General features: G+C 43.4%; 1 protein-coding gene across 1 annotated transcript in view; it reads right to left on the bottom strand.

Moving 5' to 3' along the window:
• Etv5 (ETS variant transcription factor 5) overlaps positions 1-21,501 on the bottom strand; it is a 59,864-nt gene that overhangs the window by 2,513 nt on the left and 35,850 nt on the right. The window contains exons 8-12 of the mRNA XM_004834838.4: positions 17,408-17,667; positions 15,220-15,279; positions 8,599-8,667; positions 8,262-8,431; positions 3,248-3,349 (exon numbers count right to left, since the gene is read on the bottom strand). Coding sequence (XP_004834895.1) covers positions 3,248-3,349; positions 8,262-8,431; positions 8,599-8,667; positions 15,220-15,279; positions 17,408-17,667 — 661 coding nt within the window. The remainder of the gene's footprint in view (positions 1-3,247; positions 3,350-8,261; positions 8,432-8,598; positions 8,668-15,219; positions 15,280-17,407; positions 17,668-21,501) is intronic.

Raw genomic sequence — 21,501 nt, 5'->3', positions numbered from 1 at the left:
GATGAAGGAAGAAAATGAGGTATTTTTAAGTTACCGACCTCTCAGGGAGCCCAAAACCACAGGAGCTCCTTAGTAGCTCATTACCCAAATCATTCGTATTTGAGAAATCTTAGGGACCTCTTACCTGGCAAGAATTTTGTTGACACCACAGCTCAGCAGTTGAAAAAGACAGTATTTGAATTTCAAAATTCATACCAGATAGGCTCTATCAGAAGAAAACCTTCACTCTGTCTTACACTGACAGCTTAGGAAGCTTAGTTCTGCTGAGGCTGGGCCCTACGGTTCCAAGGTCTGAGGACTGAATGGTCTAAAGGCAGAAGCCTGACCACATTTTGAATTACCTCCAAGGTTTACAGTGTTCTCAGGGTGGATTTGTTACTTTGAAGGGCTAGGAATTTGATTAAGGAGCTTGTGTAGAAATTTTAAGTATGTTCCAAAGCCAAGGAGAAATGCTTCTGGATCTACCTGCAGTTTTCAATTATACATTGCATGGTCCTGCCACACTGAAGGAACCAGTAACTGCCTTTATGTGGATGTAATGCATTGTGTATTATTAGGACCAGGGGTCTTGATTATTCAAGGGCCTCATCATGCAGGGGAGCAGCCACCTAGGTCAATGGGCTCGCCCACTCTCTGCTGTTGTTTAGCAACATGGCAGAAGGGCGCAGGACCCTGAAAATCAAACCTGATTAGCAGCTTCTGTCAGATAACGTAGAGGGACAAGGAAAGGCAGCAGCAATTTTGGTAAGTAAACATTTTAAACTAAAAACTTTGATTGCGCTTAACCTTGCGCTCCATCATTTTGCTGTGATTCTAAAATCTGTTTAAATTCAGAATGTATAGCTTCACTTCCAAATCTTGGTTTTAAGAAGTCTGTTGCTACAGTGCTGGTATGATTGTCCCAACAGGTTTAGGGTGACAGCGCTATGTCCAGTCACCAGAACATGGAGTCTGCACTGACATTCCTTGGAACTTCAACACCAGGAATCAGGACTGTGTGTACCAAATGACTAGCAGCTTCACCAAATCAAGTCTTAAGGGAGTAGATATATTTGATCAATGATCCCTATTTCATTTTCCAACCCAATTTTCCCTTAAATTCCAATCCCCAAGTCAGTTTGTGTGGAAGAATGAGGCAGGAGGAGATAGTGATAATAATACTAGACCACGGGCCGGGGATTGAGCTCAGTGGTTTCCCCGCCTGCTGCGCAAGCACAAAGACCCGAGTTTGATCCCTGGTACCAAAAAAAAAAACAACCCCAAACACCAGACCAGAAGCCAAAAGCAACATGGCTTCCAGTCCCGGTTTACTAATGAGTCTTAAATAAGAACCAAGATGCATTATGTAAAGGTACAATTCCCAATGAGAAATGTAATTGTGTTGTATACCTACAATGTACCAATAAAAGAATTTAATACAAAAAAAAAAAATAAGAGGAAAAAAAATGGAAACAAGGTCTTTGCAAATAGGGACGGGTGGAGGGGGTGAAGGGAAGGCAAGGGAAGGGGAAAAAAATAAGAACCAAGAGACTCATGTAAAGGTACAAGATCCCAATGATGAATGTAACTGTATTTTATATCGAAAATGTACCAATAAACTTAATGGGGGAAAAAAAGATTTGTCATGTACAGCTACAAATTCCCAATAATGAATGTGATCATAATGTGTACCTAAAATGTACCAATAAACTCAAAACTAATGAGTCTTAACCATGGATCTCAAATTTTTGCCTTCAAAAATTGAGGCTATAGGGCCATCCTTACCATACTGAGTTATCACTTAGCTTTTAATTAGTTCTCATTACTCTCAGATCATGTTGTAACTAAAACAATAATCTCTTACATTGGAGTGGGCAGAACATTAAAAAATATATTATCCTGTGACATTATGGCAGGGCTTATTGGCTCATAGTTTACTGCTAATAGAGGATCTAAGGGCTTAAGTGACTTTCCTCAAAGCGTAGGGATCTCAACCCACACAAGCCTCATTTTAGGTTTTCCCATACTCCTTGCCTATTTCTTCTCAGAGATAAATTTCCTTCTACTTCCTTAGGACACTTAGAAGCCAGTCATAGGACAAACTCATTTCCATTCATTCCAAATTACTGTGTCTTGGCCACATTCCCTCATGTTGGTTTGGTTCTGGAATTGGAAACAGCAAAGGAATAATGGTTTTTTCCTAAGTGTAGGTTTTGACACAATGATACTAACATGAAAAGGGGATTAGGGACTGGGGAAAATGGGGAGTGACTGCTAATGGGAATGGATTCTCTTTTTGGGGGGTGATAAAGTATTCTAAAATTGATTGCGGTGATGGTTGTACAAATTAACCCAGTAAAGACTGCACAATCCAAAATCTGAAAAACTCCAAAGCTTGGACCACTTCTGGTTTCATGCATTTTGGATAAGGAATATTCACACTACACCATGTAGGTGGCCTACATTTGTAAATGCTAGAATTTGGGAACTGCTCAGTATAAAATGTGGTGGCTATGAAAGACCAAAAGATTTGCTATTCCCATCTTCTACTTATCTACAAGATTTTTTTTTTTTTTAGTACCAGGACTAATCAAACTCAGGACCTCGAGCTTGCCAGGCAGGTGCTATGCTGCTGAGCTACATCCCCAACCCATGAGATTATGGTCCTTCATCCTCTACTCCAGTAAGGATTCTGAGTTGTTTGGCTTCCTCAAAATATGCTTCATCCTCTGTTTTTGCCAAAAGTAACCTGCTACTGGGTGACTCAATTGCCATTTTACAACCTTGGGTTTTCAACTTGAGTTCCAGTTTCTATGGGTTTAAAAGAGACGAGAATTTATCCTTTCTCTAATACTTTTTAAGAGTATCAAGTCAACATCTTTGGGGTTGAGGTGTTTTAACATCCAAAGACTTCATCCAAGCTCTTGTAGGAGCAGAGACTTTCAAAGTTGATTCCCTCAAGTGTTCCTTTATAGATACAATGGCCGGCCCATTTCTGGACATTTTTGGAAATAGGGGAAGTTTAAGTACAGCAGAGGAGGCCAATTTTCCTACTGCATCTTTCATAAGCACCCTGTGGCTTGCATGTACCCAAGGGCATTATAGGTGTTCTTAACATCTCATTTGATTCAAGATTCTTTCCTACCACAGAATCATTTATGTACCTAACATTTTCACCTAGCTGTTATACATGGTGCTATCACAAAAGCCCTGGACATCTACTTTCAAAGTGAACAGAGTGGTCTAAGTGTCCCTAGTAATGGCTCACCTTCTGCATGATGCCCTTTTCATAGTAATAGCGTAGAGAACGGCTCAGTTTGTCATAGTTCATGGCTGGCCGGTTCTTCTGGATGCCCCAACGCCGAGCAACCTGAAGGACAAGGAAAATAAGAAGCAATGGAAACACATTCCCCGGGCCTATTGTTTCCTATTGTTTTCGGGCCCAGGAGTGCCAACTCTATAACCTGCTTGCCTTGGCAATGATCCATTTCTGTGACCTGCAAGGAAAAGCATTTAATCCCCTTAAGAGCAAACACTGAACAAAGGTGATGACTTAGTTACAACTGCTAGGAGGTGAGACTTAGAGGTAGAAGAATCCTAGCACTTTAAGATTGCAGAGGGCTTGGCTAACATCCCAGAGGATGCAGGCTCTCTACTGTTTCTCCACGTATGAATTATTGACCAATACTCACGGACCATTAACATGTTGCCATTAAGTGCTATGGTTTCTGTAGCAGTCAATAAGGAATAATTAGAATGGTCATTCCTGAAACATTAGAAACACACTAGTGAGTTGCTAATGGGCCAGCAGAGCAAAAGTTCAATTCTAATAAGATTGGAGAGGGGCTGCGAGATGCTTACTTATTGCAGCTCATGGACTAAGGGGGAATTGGATCATTTCGGCCTGCTGCCATCCAATCCGCTGCTCCCTGCAGACTTGCAGAATGGACATTAAAGCATGTAGTGCCATTATCCACTTAATGAAAAATTAACAGGGCCTCCCGAACGGTTCTGAAGTGCATTATACCCAGCCCAGTCCACCTGAGGTGCAGTGATGGGGAGATGTAATTGGAGCTTTGGGTAAAGAAGCCTTAGAACAGGAAAAATTCCTGGTGGAGTCTACTCAGTTACCAGGGCAGCAGCAAGTTCTGTTCTCAGTACCCCCACTTCCAAAACCCTCCTCGTGAGGTCAAGCATCAAGGAGAACAACCCCGAAGTATGAGTTTTCTCAGAGATCTTTAAATGTATGGAAAGCAGGAGTCAGGCTTTTAACATTTTCAGACAGTTTTAGGAATTAAGAAAAACCAGTAAGATTCTCTTGGGATTTTAAAAGTCAAATGTTGAATATGGAGTAGGAAAGTAGAGCGAAAACAGCACTGCACACAGAGATTTTAGGCAGAATGAAAGCAGTCTCTTCAATTCGGGATTCTAAAATGAGCTTTGATAAATGCCAGAAATGATCTATTAAGGAAGAATGCACCTGTCCTAATTATGCTAGAAAAATTCAATAGCCAGGATTCCATTCCGCTGTGTGAGAAACCCTGAGAAGGTTGTTTCCGCTCATTCGTGTGCTTCATGCCCTTCTGTCACACCACTACTCTGAGGCTCCTTCTTTCCTCCATATCTCACCCATTCAAGTCCGTCTCCAAACCAGCCAGTAAGGCACAATTCACCAAAAATGACATCTTAGTTCTAGAGGATAAACATGTTCAACCAAGGGAAAGAGTGGTAGGAAGGAAAACCTGTGAAATCAGTGAAAGTCGTTCTGCCCTATTCAACTGAAATGACTCTCTGTAACTAATCTCGAACTGCTGTCTGCAGCCAGTGAGTGCCACGGGGGTATTTCCAAGAAGCCTTGCCTCATCGCTACACTCTGTTTTGGTAGTGGGAAACAATTCTGAATATTCTTCAACTTCAGTGCTGATCTCCCTTTGCTGTCGCTTGCATATTGCAATAGCTCACTGGAGAGAGGCTTCTGTACAATGCACAGATTTTGAAGCAGCTCGGGTAGCCATAGTTACTGACTCATCCTCCTGGGACAGAGCCCTGTGATTCAGTAGCCCTCGCCACGCTGCTCCTTCTATAGCAGTCCATGTGGCAGAGCTCCAGAGCAGCTGGAGATGAGGGCTGCCCCTCTCGGTTGCATAGGGAGCAGGCAGGCGCTAGCTACCAGCTCGGTCTTTTTTCCATGCCTCCCAATAGTTACTTAGGGAGTGCACATCTTGAGGACCGAGGCTGAAAGAGTTAAAAAAAAAAATCCACCTAGCTCCTCCTCCCCTTTCAGGAGAGCAGGCGCAGCCCAGGGAGCGCTTCTTTCTAGCAGCCATCCTTTAAACCCTCTGTGGCATCACTTATCTGCCACATGTTCAACAAACAACCCTACCCCCCAAAATATTCATTAATGCAGATTCACAGTTAAAATGGCTCCAGATTAGAGCCGAGTCAGTCATAATTGAGAGGGTGCTAAGCTGGATGACTATCAAAAGACATTTGATTAGGGGGCCTGCCAAAACGCAGTTCTAAAACCACAATTTCCATGCACAGTGTAATGGATATTATGGATAATTACCCAGAGTGCACTACTCAGCCACACAGCTGCCTACAATTATGTCCCCAACAGCTTCTTCCTCCGCTTCACCCTTCAAGCTCCCCCATGACGACTTCTTACAGCTTTTTTCAGGAGTTGGTATCCTCCTGACATTAAAAAGAATAGGGCCCTCATGGTACCACAAGGAGCAGGGGAAAACTCTGCAAATGCTGCCTGTCCCCAGCTGAAGTGCACTCTGGGAACCCAGTCGGTCCTGGGTGAGGAGAACAGAGCATCTGCAGCTTATGGAGTGGCCGGACGGAGGCTTCAAGGTGAAGTGGAAAGAACAATTCCTGAAGAAACACAGCTGCCCAATCAACAGAGAGGCTCAAGGCCACTCACACATGTGACTCAGGGGGTTGGCATTTATGAGCATTCTGGATTAATATTAGTTTCTTTATTAAGAAAGCAGGGGCCCTTTGCCATCTGTTCATCATTTTCCTTACCACTGGTAGGAGAGTAGAAGATTCAATAACAGCTTTACAAAGGGTCATAACCAGGTTTACCTGCAGCTGGACAGCCTGTGCTCAGGCCCCAGGCAGTGGCAATAAAGTAATAAAAGCTCCTGTTTGTGAAACAAGATAAATCAATAAGGGCTGCCCACACGACAGACTGGCTTTCAGAAAGCCTCCCTGAGTCAAGGTGACGCACTTTCCTCCAGACTCACAGAAGCTGGGCCACGCCTATGTGGGGAGGTGGTCTCCAGGAGGACAGGTAGCTGGAAATGCGGTCATTTCCACATGACTTAGGCAGGAAGAACTAGGCCAAATCACCTCACTGGTGGGCTCAAGTGAGCCCTGGAGTTGGGTGAACAGCTGAAACTGTAGTCCTTGCTCAAATCCTTTCCCAGAATACTGTTTTCATTTCAATTTTACCCAACCCAAAGACACCTTTTGCTCTGCTGATTTAACACATGCACCAAAGAACACACGATTGAGAGCAACGTAGCAGTTTTGGGAAGCACTTATTTCTTTAGCTTTTAAGTCAAATCAAAATTAAATCACTTCCTCTTCAGAATAGGTTACATTGAGAGCCTGATTTAATTTACTTCGCTACATGATATTTGGTGAGCTTCAGGAAGGGGTTCCATGCTGTGTTTTCTCCACTGAAGAAATGGCATTGATTCTGTCTTCAGCCTTTCTGTCAACAGTTCTGGGCTAAAAGACAGTAGCAGGGTTTCTCTTTTTTAATAACAAGATAACGGAATGAAGCTAGTAACACACTTAAAAAAAAAAACAACGAAGTTCCAGGTGGGTGTGGTGGTGCACACCTATAATCCCAGCGCTCTGGGAGGGTGATGCAGGAGGACTGCAAGTTCAAGTCCAGCCTAGGCAACTCAGTGAGACTGTCTCAAAATCAAAAATGAACTGGGGATGTATCTCAGTGCTAAGGCCCTAGGTTAGGGACAGAGTTGTTAAAAAAAGAAAAAAAGTCCTATTATCTCTGATAATTTTGTTTCTCCAGGTTAGAGCCATGTGAAATAGGAAGTGTCATTTTCATTACTAAAATCTCATTCTCCAAGTTCACATAGCTTCAGATGTGGACTCTGATGGACAAGGGCTGAGACCAAAACAAGTCTATGTACTGGTGCAGCCACCGTGGAAATCAGTGTGGAGATACCTCAGAGAACTAGGACTGGAAGTCCCATTTGACCCTGCTATTCCCCTGCTGGGGATCTTCCCCAAAGAATTAAAAGAATCATACCACAGTGATATATGTGCACCCATGTTCCTAGCAGCACAGTTTGTGATAGCTAAAACTTGGAAGCAGCCCAAATGCCTATCAACTGGAGACTGGATCAAGAAAATGTGGTTTTTATAAAATACAGTACTCAGCCATCAAAAATGAGAAACTAGAGACATTTATAGCTAAATGGATTGAGGCCATTGAGGCGATACTCTTAAGTGAAATAAATAGGACACACACGTGTAAATACCAAATAGTTCCTCCAGTGTGAGAAACTGGAAGTGTAAATAAGGACTAAAAGGTCTAATAGGTAACGTGAAATAGGAAGAAAAGGGGCAAAGGGGAAGGGGAAGTGGGAGGGGTAGGGGAAAGGAAAGAAGGGAATGGAATTAATATGAGAAAATGAAAAAAAGGAAACAAAGTCTTTGTAAACAGGGAGGGACAGAGGGGTTGAAGGGAGGGCAGGGGAAGGGGGAAAAATAATAAGAACCAAGATGCATTATGTAAAGGTGCATATTTCCAATGATGAATGTCATTATACTGTACATCTAAAATGTACCAATAAAAGGATATACAAAAACCCCCCCCAAAAACAAAAACATGTCTATGTGATTCAAACAACACTTGAAAAACTTTCCAAGAGGGAGAACATATCCTGTTTGGATTTATGTCTTCATGGATTTACTCCCCGGCCTTTGGGGGAATCCTACAAATACTTCACATATCCTACACTGGCGGATTCTACCTATCTATGTAAACTGGCCTAGTAACAGGAAGGGCAGGCCTGCCTCACAAACACAAGGACCCTAGTTCCATCCCCAGTACCAAAAAACAAACAAACAAACAAAAACAAAACCAAACAGGAAGAGCACAGCCAAGTCCACTTGTCAGTCCAGCAGGAGGATGAGAAGAGCGTATTCAATACAGTAAAAAGCCTCAGTGGGGATCTCAACAACAGTGAGCATCAACAACAAATCCAAAGTTGCCTGTGCCCGTGTGTAGCACTGACCTCCTCTGGTTCTATCAGCTTGAACTCCATGCCGCGTCCGGTCCAGGCAATGAAGTGGGCATTGGCTGGGTCATCCAGAAGGGTGACCAGGAACTGCCACAGCTGCAGCGAGCCTCGCCTCTGGTAAGGGGGGCCCTCCCGATACATGGTGGGCTCCTGCTTGACTTTGCCTGTTAGGGACAAAGACACATGTGTTACAGTTTAGCCCAGGGTGTCTTGGCCGATTTGGACTAAAAGGAGTCGTTTCTGCTGATTTAGTCGTTAACTGGGTGAGACTGAGGGACTGTGACATCTCCAACCTCGTGTCTCAGCATCACACCTGGGATGGGCTACTTACCTTCCAGTCGCTCAGGCACAACGCAAGTGTCGTCGAAGTATAACCGGGGATCTTTTTCATATGGAAAACCTGCAGGAGTTTAAAGAGAAGGACCATGTTGCTCAACAGATTCTCTGTGTTGTACTTAAAAAAAACTATGAATTGAGGGACTAAACTGTGATTCTATCATTTCAGGCCCTAAGGCCTACTGCTGTGCTTATGCCAGGATGAATTTTGGGGGACTCTGAAAGGACTTGGGCACTGGAATTCTGAAGTGAGCAGCTGAGCCTCGGCTGGAACAGCATCAGTTCCTGCTACCAGAGCTGAGGCTGTGGGAGGCACTAAGTCACCACTGGGTTCCTTCACGTCTTGCGTACGAGGTCTGCATGGGTCAGTGTTGCTGTGACTAAGCCCTTGATCTGAAAAGACATCTTGTCTATTGTGGTTTGCCCAGCTGGATGGATTTATTTGACCTGCAGGGATTCTTGCCATTTTCCTTTTAGCAAATATTAATTTCAACCTTTCCTACAAACCGGTCTGGGCTTCCCACGTGCCTCATCCAGTCAGGAAGGTATGGAGAGTAAAGAACACTGCCTACATGAAGAAAGCCTCAGGCCTAGAGTGGGTCCTGGAGAGCAGTGTGTTTCAAAGCAAGTTGGAGGCACAGTGGAAGGAATCTGGGAGACTTTCTAGCAATAAAGCCTATTCATTGCAGATACCAAAGCTGAGGTCTCAGAATGGGAAATGACTAGTCCAAAGATGCATATAAAGGAAGTAAGACACAGGCTTAAACAGGTCTGCCTGGGCCAGGGATTTAGCTCAGTGGTTCCGCCACCTGCCTTGCAAGCGCAAGGTCCCAAGCTCAATCCCCAGTACCAAAAAAAAAAAGTAAAACAAACAGGTCAGCCTGACTTTCTCTGTCCATGGACCCTTCCTATGCTTAGTGCTGCCCACGTCACCAGGCCCCTAGACAAGATCAGGGGTTCATAGCAAAGGCAGCTGGCAGCCCTCCCGGGGGCTCCTTCTCTGTGTCTTAGAGGTCTCAGAACTACAGTGTGTATTTCTCTGCCAATGCACTTTGCAGGAGCTCCTGTCTGAGCAATGATGTCTCTCCGGGCTTGGTTTGCACTGCTTCACCCGGCTGAACAGTACAGATAGTGAGTACTGGATATGTAGTGTGATGGGGACGGGAAAGGGCTCTATAACAAGACTTCACTAGAACTTCAGAGGGATTTGCTGTGACTTGAATAATCAATGGGTAAAGCAGCCAAGACGGGATCCCACTATTCTCCGCTTCTTCACAACGAGCCCAGATAAAGTAGCTCCTTGGCAAAACCAGTATCATTTGAAGAGGCCCAGGCCTGGAAAAAAAACAGCCCAACTTGGAGGAAACTGAGACTGTTTTGAGATTCGTTTTATTCATTTTTGTATCCCTAGCACTCGGCATGATTTCTCTGTTGTTTACATCAAAGGAAGTTTATTTTATTGGCATTTATTTATTATTGAACCCATTATATATTTAGGCCAGGCATTATGCTAGAGGGAGGTAGGGAGCGAGGAGAATACAGACCTGGGACATATTCTCATAGTCCTCAAATCTCAACTGGGCCAGACAGACAGTAAGAAAAAGAAATGAGGGGGCCCCAGTGTAGCATGGAAATTAAAGAGTGCAGGCCCTGGGGCCAGACTGGTGGATCCAGTTAGCTGTGTGATCTTGAATAAATGAATCCTGCTGTGCTCCAGTTTCCTCATCAGGGAAGGCTAGGGAAGAGAATAATTCCTGCCTTACAGGGTTATGAGAATTTAATGAGTTAATATAAACTCTGTTCCATGGATCTATGTCTCTACCTTTACTACAGAGCACCAAGAATAGCTGCTGGAACATAAGCATGTAATAAATGATAGTTTAAAAAAAACAAAACAAACTATCACAATTGCACATCGTGATAAGTACCACTAAGAAATTAACTGGAGGCAGGCCAGAGATTTAGCTCAGTGGTTTCACTGCCTGCTTTGCAAACGCAAGGTTCCAAGTTCGATCCCCAGTACCAAAAAAAGAAAAAGAAATTAACTGGATAGTGGGAGAGCTTTAGCTTACATTTTCTGTCATGAAAGCTAAATTCTTCAAGGATAAGAACCATATCTTGAGTATCTTAGTGGCCTCAGAGTACCTTGTACGGAAGAAGTACTCAAAAAATATTTGAATAAATGAGAGATCTGTAGCCTCCCATTTAAAAAAGATTTAGGATAACACTTCTAAGTTTTAAGTCAGGCATTTATTGACTCCTGATAAATTTATACGTCATCAGTGAGACATATAATCCTTTATGCAACATGCTTTTCACCTTGGCTCTCAGGAAGCTATGTACTTCCGGACCCTCCATATGCATTATGACATTCCAGGGATGTTTAGACAGTCTCATTATAAAGTCAGTGTAAGGAAACTATTTCAAAATTTACAACTTGTCAAGCTTGCCGTGTTACGTTTAGAACTCTTCTTCCTTTAAGGTAAATACAAAACATTCACTATATCCCTATATTCATATTATATGGATGCTAACACACACACACACACCCCATAAATCTAGATTAAATTCATGGTTTGGTTTTCAGAAACCGCTCAGCTAAAGGGCTACAAGGAGTACTGTTTCAGTACATTTTGTGGTTTCTAGCTATTGTCACATGTGACCCTCTAAAACATCTGGAAGGCGCTATTGGTTTGAGTGAAATTTAAGTCAGCTGAACTTGCACCAGTGGTTATTTCATTTGTGGCCACAACCATGTAATCACTCAGATAAAGGTGGCAGGAAAGAAGAACCTATTTGTGGGGCAAAGTGGAAATGAAAGATTCAAGACACTCTGCAAGGACTCCAGGTGAGCGCTCAAGGCAGGATGGCTATCTCAGCAATCACAGATGCCAATCAGAAACACCTGTTTCCCTAACTGTTGCATGGGCATCTGAGGTCAATCTTGTATAAAAAGCATAGAAAAACCATGTCCGGGTAATTTACAACAATTAAAAATCCTGGTCTTTTTGGAAATAACTTCTTGAATGCATGTGTGTAGGGTCAGGGAAAGGGGGGGCCACACACACTCACTAGAGTCTGTGTTCAGTAAGCAACCCTATGCCTTACTAAAAATATTTCCTTTAAGATCATACTCTTTCCTAAATGTTGTAATTATGCCAAATGTTTTCCTCCCTCTTTTGCCCAACTCCTCCTAGTTGCCTGCTGCAGACATCAACTGCTTCTGTAGAAACATTTGGGAACCTGGAAGAGAGTGCCGCACCACTGTGCTGATCACAGCCAGCGGCCCCTTAGTCCTGCCCTTCCCTTCCAGGGCTGGACACTCAAGAGCATCACAGGGCCCCTGGGCAAACACTGGGCCTCCCATCTAACTGAGCCAGTGGGAAGGAGCTACCCACAGGAATTACTCTTGTAAATGAATCACCCCTTAAAAATCAGCCAATGTTTCATGGGTACAGTTCTTTGGACTATCATCCAAAATGCTAGAAATCAGTGGTTCTCAACCTTTAGAGTATACTGGATCTCACCCTAGATTTTCTGATTTAACTGCTCTTGGTAAAGACCAGATCAAAATATTTTCACCCCCCAGCTCAAGCTGTGCAGCCAAAGCTGAGAATCACCACTCTGTAGTTATAGAACTTGAAGGCACATCAGCAACTCCTGCAGGACTGTGAAAGCAGGCTGCCAGTGCTGATGTGGTCTCCAGTGAGTCCTGAGACTACATTTGTGTCAAGTTCCAGGGGAAGCAATGACCCAGAAGTTTGGGGAATCACACAGCTCTAGATACTTAATATGACACAAAACAAGATACACTTCCAGGGGACCTATTCAAAAAACAAACAGGGCTGGGGAGTTAGCTCAGTGCTTCCTGTGGCTGCTTCGAAAGCACAAGGTCCCGGTCCCAAGTTCGATCCTCAGTACCAAAACAAACAAACAAAAACAACTCACCCATCCTTTCCTGTTTCAGTGATAGGAGGAATGGAAGCCCTGAAAGCCATGCTCTGCCCAGAAGTATAACTTCAGTCATGAGCCTACCTCTCTCAGCCTTTCAGGCCCCCATAGACTTCATCTCAGTCCCCAACCAACCGGCCTTCTTTCCACCAAATGAGCGGACTGATTTGCCATTGTCACCCATGACAGCTTAATTATCCTCCCCCAACAAAAGAGCCCCCCCCTTCCTCCTCTAGATTCCCATATAATTACTTCACTAAAGAATCTCAAATTTTCAAAATCTGTGATGATGCACTAAAAACAAACAACAAAACGGGGTGGGGGTGGGGGCTCGAAAACTGGCAGCAGATGCCTTGCAAGTGTCACATTCCTTAAACCCAGAAGTTTCAGAGATTCAGCATCAAGAACCAAATGTCCACTGCAGATTACTCTGTGACTAATCTGTAAGTAGCTACATTTTCAGCAAGAGGTGATATCCATGCTAAATTCTGTGCAGCACTAAGGAAGAACCTCAGGAACGCTGGATGCTACAGCAATGTGCAGGGAGATGAAGAATTTGACACTTGGCTCAGAATTCTGCCTCTACCTCTCCAGCCACATGACCTTGAGCAGTTTTTTTCTTTTGGGTACTGGAGACCGAACCCAGGACCTTGCGCTCGGGAGGCAGGAGCAGTGTCGCTAAGATAAATCCCTGGCCCAAGCAATTTTTTTTAAACAGTCTTGCCATGTAGTTTTAGGCTGGTCTTGAATTCACTCAGTGGTCCAGGCTGGCCTCAAACTCACAATAAGTCTTTCTGCCTCAGCCTCCCAAGTGCTGGGGTTATAGTCACGCACCATCAGGAACAACCTTGAGCAAATCTTTAAACTTCTCTGAGCCCTTTTCCTCAGCACTCTATGGAACTAAGAGGACTGCTGTGAATAGCACGAGGTTTTAGACATATTAAGCATTGAACGGAAGTTAATGACTATTGTTAATGAGTCCTGTGTATAACCTGTAAGCACAGGAAAAATGGAGACTATACGGTAAGTTAATGACTATCTCTGGACAGTAGGATTTAATTGTCTCTTTTTTCCTGTCAATATTTTTTCGAGTCTACGTTTTTTAAACTATAAATTTTATTTTATCCCATTCCCTCCCCTCCCTATGTACAAGTTTTGTTTCCATTTTTCCCTTCTATTTTCACTTTTTGTCCTTTTCTTCTTTTCCCCTTCCCATTTCCCAATATCTATTAACCATTTTAGTCCTTATTTCTACTCTCAGTTACTCACACCAGAGAAACAATCAGTATTGAAACATGTGTGTCTGATTTATTTCACTTAAAGGTATGGTCTGTCTGTCTGTCTGTCTGTCTTTCTTTCTTTTTTCTTTCCTTCCTTCCTTCCTTCTTTCCTTCCTTCCCTCCCTCCCTTCCTTCCCTTTCTTCCTTCCTCTCTCTCTCTTTCTTTCTTTCGAGACAGGGTCTTGCTATATATATAGTCTAGGCTGGCCTACAACTCGTGGTGATCCTCCTGCCTCAGCCTCACGAGCGCTGCCTATAATTTCTAAATTCCATGGAATCAACATTTATCTTGTGTGGCAAGCTACAAACACAGCTCAAAAGCAAGCTCCTGCAGTGAACTCTGAGACCCTCGCTCCATTCTAACCACCTCCTGCAGCCCGTATGCCACAGAACATCTATGCATCTTATTTGCTCTAAATGACTTTGGCCCTAATTAGGTCAGTGCTAACGAAGGCAAAGTTACAGGCTCAACCCTGCCCACTGCTCTTACTCCTAATTACAGTGAGATTATCCCAGAGCCTTGTAGAGTTGGTCCCAAAGGGACTGGCCGTAAGAACTTGAACAGACAGCACAGCCTTGACATAAAACCATCATTTTAATATGCCAATAAATGTCAGGGCAGATGATAAGTCAGGCTTGTGGGTAAACTGCTTTGTACTGGTTCTATTTCTCCTTTAAGGCACTCTGTAATCCATCCAGTCAGGAACATTTCTTTGGTGACGCTCCATAGTGTTTTGTCTGCCACAGCTCTACATGGCCCCACCCCACCACTCCCTTTGCCCACCAACCAGCTTCCCTGCTCACTGAGGCCACAGAAGCAACCCTCAGCTCTCCCTCCCAACGCCAACAGCGGAAATCACTCGTCACAGAGCAGTCAGTGAGGAGCTACCCACCCAAACCAAGAACCGAGAAACACATTTTAAAAATCTTATGTAAAATGTCCTTGGACCCTATGACCATCCTCACTGACACAATTCCTAAGTTCCACTTTAGGCTGATATATCTGGAAACGAGGAGACCAAGTAGGCTCCCTGTTTCTTCACATTCTCATAGAAACTCTTACAAGTTAGGGTCATCGTTGTTAAAAATGATGGTACCCTCACAGTCCTTAGGAGTGTACCTAGTACCCTGTGAGCCAGGTAATTGAAGATTATGATCAATTAGCTCTCATCATCAGCTAAGGAGAGTTTAACCTAATATCTGAAATTTCAGCCTGGAAACACCAATTGTATACTTGAATGTTTTCTTTTGTTTGTTTTGAGACAGGGTTTCATTATGCAGTTCAGGCAGCAATCTTCCTGCCTCAGCCTCCTCAGTGGTGAGATGACAGGCATGTGCCAACACGCCCAGGTTTGATGTTCTGTTTTAAAAAGGAAGCCCCTTACCTTCATGGCTGCTGGAGAAATATCCCCCTCTCATGTAGGATGACTGGCAGTTAGGCACTTCTGAAAGGTAAGCACAGATGTACACACTTCTGTCAACAGTTTCTGCACAAGCAGCACAGAGAATCAGCTCGGTAGTTGTTAACACCCTGACCTGCTCCAAAGCCAAGTCTTTCTCGCCTTGTCTGGGAAAGAGGTACCACCCCCTAAGCCATATGGGAAAGACTGCAACTTACCGTCTGAAAGCAAGATACTTCTCATTAAGAATCACGAAATGAAAAACAATGATGCTTCTCCCTCAAAACTTACTCACTGTAGAGATTAATTAATGCCAAATCTGGCAAGAGAGCTAATGGTACGAAAAGCAACTGGCTTTCCAAAGGGCCAGCTTGGTCTCCCAGCCTCCAGGGTGGGGAAGGAGAAGAGGATTGCTTTAGATCTTTCTCAGTTTTGCTTTATTTCACTGCAGATGGTCACATCAATTCTGCGGCAAGGGGTGAAGTATTTTTACGTCAAAGAGATGAGCCTACCTGAAGTTACAAAGCTAGGACAAGAACTGGCAGGTGTTGGGAATGCAGTTTTGCAAGCACATTTTCACCACGTTGGCTCTGTTACCCTGAAACCCAACTATATTCAGGTTATCTGTTCTCCAGGCCAACATCTCCATGAGACGAGAGAACTGGGTTGCACCCGTATGGGAGGAGATATCACCCAGGTATATGACTCGGGTCAAAGAATTACAAGCTGGGCCAAGGGCATACACCTGTAACCCCAGCACGCTGGGGGGCTGAGGCAGGACTGCAAGTTTGAGCCTAGCCTGGGAAATTTAGCGAGACCCTGTCTCAGACCATAACAACAGGTATGGGGCTGCAGCCCAGTTCAAAGACCCTGGACTCATCCCCAGTATGGGGAGGTGGGAGAATTACATGTATGGTAACATTTGTTGAGTATCTTGCTTGAAGGGCCAGGGGAACCAATTGGGACAGATTAAAACGTCAATCTTAAAGGGAAAAACGTTGCTGCACATGGCCACTTCCAAGAAAAATGCCTCAGAGCCTTCAAGAGGAATGCCAGGGGGCATTTTTACAAGTTAATACTACCTGACTCACTTTTCTGTCATAAAGCACAGGAGGTCTTGTGCTACCTCCCTCCCCAGCCTTTTGCATACCACTTCTGCCTCAAATGGAGAAATCCGTGTGTTATCTATAGCTACATCCCATTCCATTTACAGAAGGTCACTCAAGTTTGTATTGCTCCAACCTTCCCCAGGTTCTTCAGAAAAAGCACTCAAGGGAAAGTTTAAGAATCTATTAGCTACCCTCAACTTCCTTTAGCACTAATTCCAAGAAAAGAGTGAAAAAGTTAGGTCTTCTGGAAAGAAAAGGAGAAATGAAGAGGAGGAAATGGTTCCTAAATGTGCAAGTTGCAAAATTCTAATTCTCCTTTCCCCTAATGGTCACATTTAATATGCTTGGCCCACAAGACGCATAGGCAATGAATGAGTTACAGGGGAGGGAGGTTGGACAGCTCAGACTTCTTGATATGAAGTTCCTAGGCTAAACAGTAGATGCTCTCACAAGGTCTACCTCTCCCTGGGCCTACCAGTAGCTGCTGAGGGACACAAGGACCTGCCCAGTTGCAATCTTTGTAACAGAGCAGTGAATTCTGTGAAAGAACCAACAAGACAGTGTCCTTCCCCGGCATACCCAGCAACCCGTGTAACTATGAAACACCAAGTGCTTCCTCTGAATGCCATTCACTTCAAGGACAAAAAAAAAAGTCACGTCCTGCCCATGGACTCTCTTGTAGTCATACTGGGAGATGAATGGGTCTTCTGTGCTCAAAAAGAAAACCATGAAACTGGGATAGGACTAACACACAGAAATAGTGCTCCCTATGTCCTGTGAACACAAGGCTAATACATCTTAACAAAGGACGCCATTCCAGACTTGCGCCTGTTCCATTTTGTGCTCAGTTATGCACGAACATGTCTGCTTTACTACCGTTAAGTTCTTTTTGTTGTTGTTGCAGTCAGTGTTAGGGATAGAACCCCGGGCCTCGCACTCCACTGACCTGTACTCCCAGCCCTTGAGAGCAAGTTTTACAAAACTGTGCCCCAAAGCCTTACAGACAGAAGACAAAAATGGTAATTATGAGGATGAAGAAATGAATGGCACGGATTTATGCTAACCTGAATCAACGCAGTAATCTCGGGGCTCCTGCTTGATTCCCATTGGTGACTGGAACCCATGTGCTGGGGGTGCCGGCATTCCAGGGACCCCGTGTTCATAGAGTGGGTCATGGTATTCTTGTTTGAATCCCTGAGGGGGAGGGGGAGCTGCAGGAACAATGGGTTCCGACATTTGCCGGTGGTAACTGGGGCGATTATCTCCAGGAACTCCTGACTGAGGAGGGTAGGGGTGGCAGGGTTCAGACAGTTGTCTCTGAAATCTGAAAGAAAAAAGAAGTTAAGACACGATAGTACTTACTATGATTGAGCACTGAGGACTGAAAGTTCAGATCTACAAACTTATTTTCAAAGTACTTATTAATGCCTATTTCTTGACATTTTGTCCTATACCAAAAATTATACTGCACATTGCAAATCTCTTCGGTCAGAAGAGGCAAAAAACAAACAAACAAACAACAAAAACCCCTTGACACATAATATAGTGACTTCTCTTGTTTATATAATGTAGTCTATAGATTTTGGGCCACCGTATACATCTGAATATATAAGGTCAAGTATTTGCAACTAGCACTAACGTATACATATTTTTTTCCTATAATACACATATATTTTTTCACTAGTTCATTCATTTTCTCACCTGTAGACAGAATGAAATTTTAGAACACAAATTAACCAGTCAGAAAATACTTTCTTAAAAAATCCCACTCATAGGGCCAGGGATTTAGCTCAGTGGTTCCGCCGCCTGCCTCGAAAACTCAAGGACCCGAGCTTGATCCCCAGTACCAAAAAAAAAAAAAAAAAAAAAAAAATCCCACTCATAGTAGCAATCAAAAACTTAAAAAGTCCTAGGAATAATCAGTAAATGTGTAGGCCAAAAGAATAAAATCCTGACAATGTTTTCCAAGGAAAAGAAAAAGATGGAAGACAAAATATTTAGCGCTTTGAAGCTGTTGAGTTACTGAAAATTATTTTATAAAAGCAATGCCTTTGCAATCAACTTGACAAAATGATTCTAAGCTTTATTTAAAAGATGAAATACATTTTTGAAAAGAGTGAACTACTAGGTACTGACACATTATAAAACTGCAATATCTAAAACAGTAATACAAGTAACGAAAAATTGATTGGCAGATCAAAGGAACTGAATAGAAAGTTAAAAACTCTTAGATATGTTCCAAAACTTGTAACTTTTTTTTTTTTTTTTTTGGTACCAGGGATCGAACTTGGGTCCTTGCGCTTGCGCAGCAGGCGGCAAAACCACTGAGCTAAATCCCCAGCCCTCCAAAACTTATAACTTAAGTTAGCATTTCAAATTAGTGACAAAACGAAATCAGACTGTTTTATACCACATGCCAAAATAAGTTTCCCATGGATAAAGATTTCAAGGTAAAAAGTGAAACCATAATACAAAAGTAAACATACATGAGAACTCAAATAATTTTGGAATGAGGAAAAATTTTTCTAACCATCATATCAACAACAGAAACCATCAAGATAAACACGGATATGCCTCACTGTTTAAATTTCCATAGGGACAACAACAAACCCCAACAGAATCAAAACCAAAAGAAAAACATCAAACGAAGAAAAAAAATTTGTAATAAGAAAAAAAATCAAAAATAAAACTGAGGAGGCCCAGGGATTTAGCTCAGTGGCACTGTGCATGCCTCCCAAGTGCAAGGTCCTGAGTTCAATCTCTGTACCAAAAACAAAAAATTAAAAATTAAAAGGACCTGGAAATATATTTTTCATAGATTAAGGCAGGTTGCTAAACAGAGCGTCAAAGTTTTGCAACAAAGGTAGTCATATGAAATCACGGTAAATTTTATAGGTAAATGTTAATATGCATTATTTTGGGGGTGGCTCTGATTTTGGATGATTTTCCTTTTTGCTCATTCATATGCATAAATACGCATTATTTTTATAACAAGAAAATAAAAGGCCTTTGTTACGGTTTTAATCAATGATTATTATTGCTGACAACCTTTAGCAGTCAGAGCAATCCAGATGTGTGTTAATTACCCTCCCCTGTCAGTGGGCAGTGTGGAAGGGTAAGCCTGAGATCCTCCGTGGATGCCACTCACTAGGGAAGCAACGAGGCAGTTCCTTGGTTTTATTTCCTCATCTGTGACACAGGGATGAATTATCCTTCCAATGCTTCTGGAATGGTGAAACATAATCATGTCTATAAAGCATGGTTTTGGCACACACCTGATCTTTAACAGACTGGAATAAACTTCCGGAGGGTAGGTGTGGAAATGAGAGATCAGTGAACCTCAATCTATACACATGCATAAGGCACTAATCTTTGTGTATAAAAGTACTTGTGATTTTCTTGGGCAGAAAGTAAAAACCAGGGTTCAAGGAAAAAGAAAAAATTTAGAATGGCTAATTCCAATGCGTTTTGTTGTTGTTCTGCAGTACTGAGGACTGAAGCCAGGGCCTTTGTATTGAGCTACATCCCCAGTACTATTTTTTTTTTTTTTGGTACCGGGGATCTAACTCAGGACTTCTTCACACAGGCACCAGAACTACTGAGCTAAATTCCCGGCCCTATTTATTTTTATATTCATTCCTGAGACAGGGTCTAGTTAAGTTGCCCAGGTTAGGCTTGAACTTGTGATCCTCCTGTTTCAGCCTTCCAGAGTGCCGGGATTACAGGTGTGCACACCACCATGCCTGGCCGAATTCTTATTTACCTTTACTTTTTTGGTGCTGGAGATTGAACCCAGGGCAGGGCCCATGCTAAGCACAGCCTCTACTACCGAGCTATACCTCCAGACCCTCAATGAGGTTTTTTTTTAAATCAACAATATAATCTTGTAACCGTAGTCTTACTCTCTACTTTTAGATTGAATCCTATTAATAGCTTCAATCAAATAATTTGACTTAGATCTGAATCAACCTGTGGCAACAGGTGGCCAACAGATTTCTAGAACATCAAGATTCAAAATCTTCAACTGCAGAGATCTGGGTACAGATAAAATGCTGTTTAGATCAGGGTGTAGCACCACATGGTATTTTCCTGTGTGAGTCTGTACCATTCCACAGCAAGCAGCATCATGAGAGCATCTTACAACATGAACATGGAGCAATGTCACACACACTGAAAACATCTGAATCTGCCTGGCCATATCAACAGTTTTACCAACTACCCAGGCTTCCCTACGTTGAGAGCCTCCTACAGAGGTGTTGGGTGCACTCTGGCAGAACTGCATCATCAGGAATTTGAATTTCAAGGTTGCTGTTATTTAAGGAAACCCTTCCAGGGTCTCTGAAGAAGTGTAAATTTGCAACTTAGGTTTAGGCTTGACATTTAGAATACAGGCACCAGCAGCATGCTGCAAACCTGAAGGCAAGTCTTTCAGAAAAGAAATACGAGGCTCCTAGGATTTACTTAGGGTGCCCCCGCCTTATGCTACTTGGGAGGAACAGTAACAAGGGCCCCTGCCTTCCATTTTCTCTCCCTTTCCCCTCTGCCGCCATCTTATCACCTTCCAAGGTGACCTCCACAAGTGGGCTCCTCTGATGGCTCTGACCTGGCCTGTCCCACCAAGCTCTGTAACCAGAGCCTCCACAGTTGGCAAGCCCCATGGCCCCACTTCCGCTTACTGCTCATCTTCTCGCCTTCCAGAATGAAACTCTAAGTCAGCCAGGGATGCCATCCTCAGGAGAGGGACTTCCAAATGGGACCACCCAGCAATCCCTCCCTCCCTGGCACACACTAGAGAGATCATTGGCAGTGGTTACGTTTTGAGAGTAGCAAAGGATATCTCAGGAGGAGGTCATAAAACAAACACGTTCAAAAGAAAGGTGTCGGGAGCTTGCTGCCCTAATTGCTCTTATTTGCAGCTCAGTAAAGTAGTTCAGTTCTTGTCCTCAAAATACATTCTGTGACATTTACTTGGTGACCTTCACTTGAACCCCTTTGCCTCTCAGCAGTAGCCCTGAAGTATCTAAGAATGTGCTGTCTGCTTAAAACAGCAACTGAGGGAGGTGCTCTCTCCTAGTGGAGCAGCAGCTCAGCCCCTCGAGCATCCTCTCCCACCTTCCCACAACCCCAGCAGAGACTCACATTTGGTGAGCAAAGGGCT

Source organism: Heterocephalus glaber, unplaced genomic scaffold, assembly GCF_053883595.1.
Source record: "Heterocephalus glaber isolate CG9 unplaced genomic scaffold, H.glaber_assembly_v1.0 deba00001504, whole genome shotgun sequence".
NCBI classification, from domain to species: Eukaryota; Metazoa; Chordata; class Mammalia; order Rodentia; family Bathyergidae; genus Heterocephalus; species Heterocephalus glaber.
Note: the sequence above shows the minus strand (reverse complement) of the source record. Positions and strands in the feature narration are given on the sequence as shown.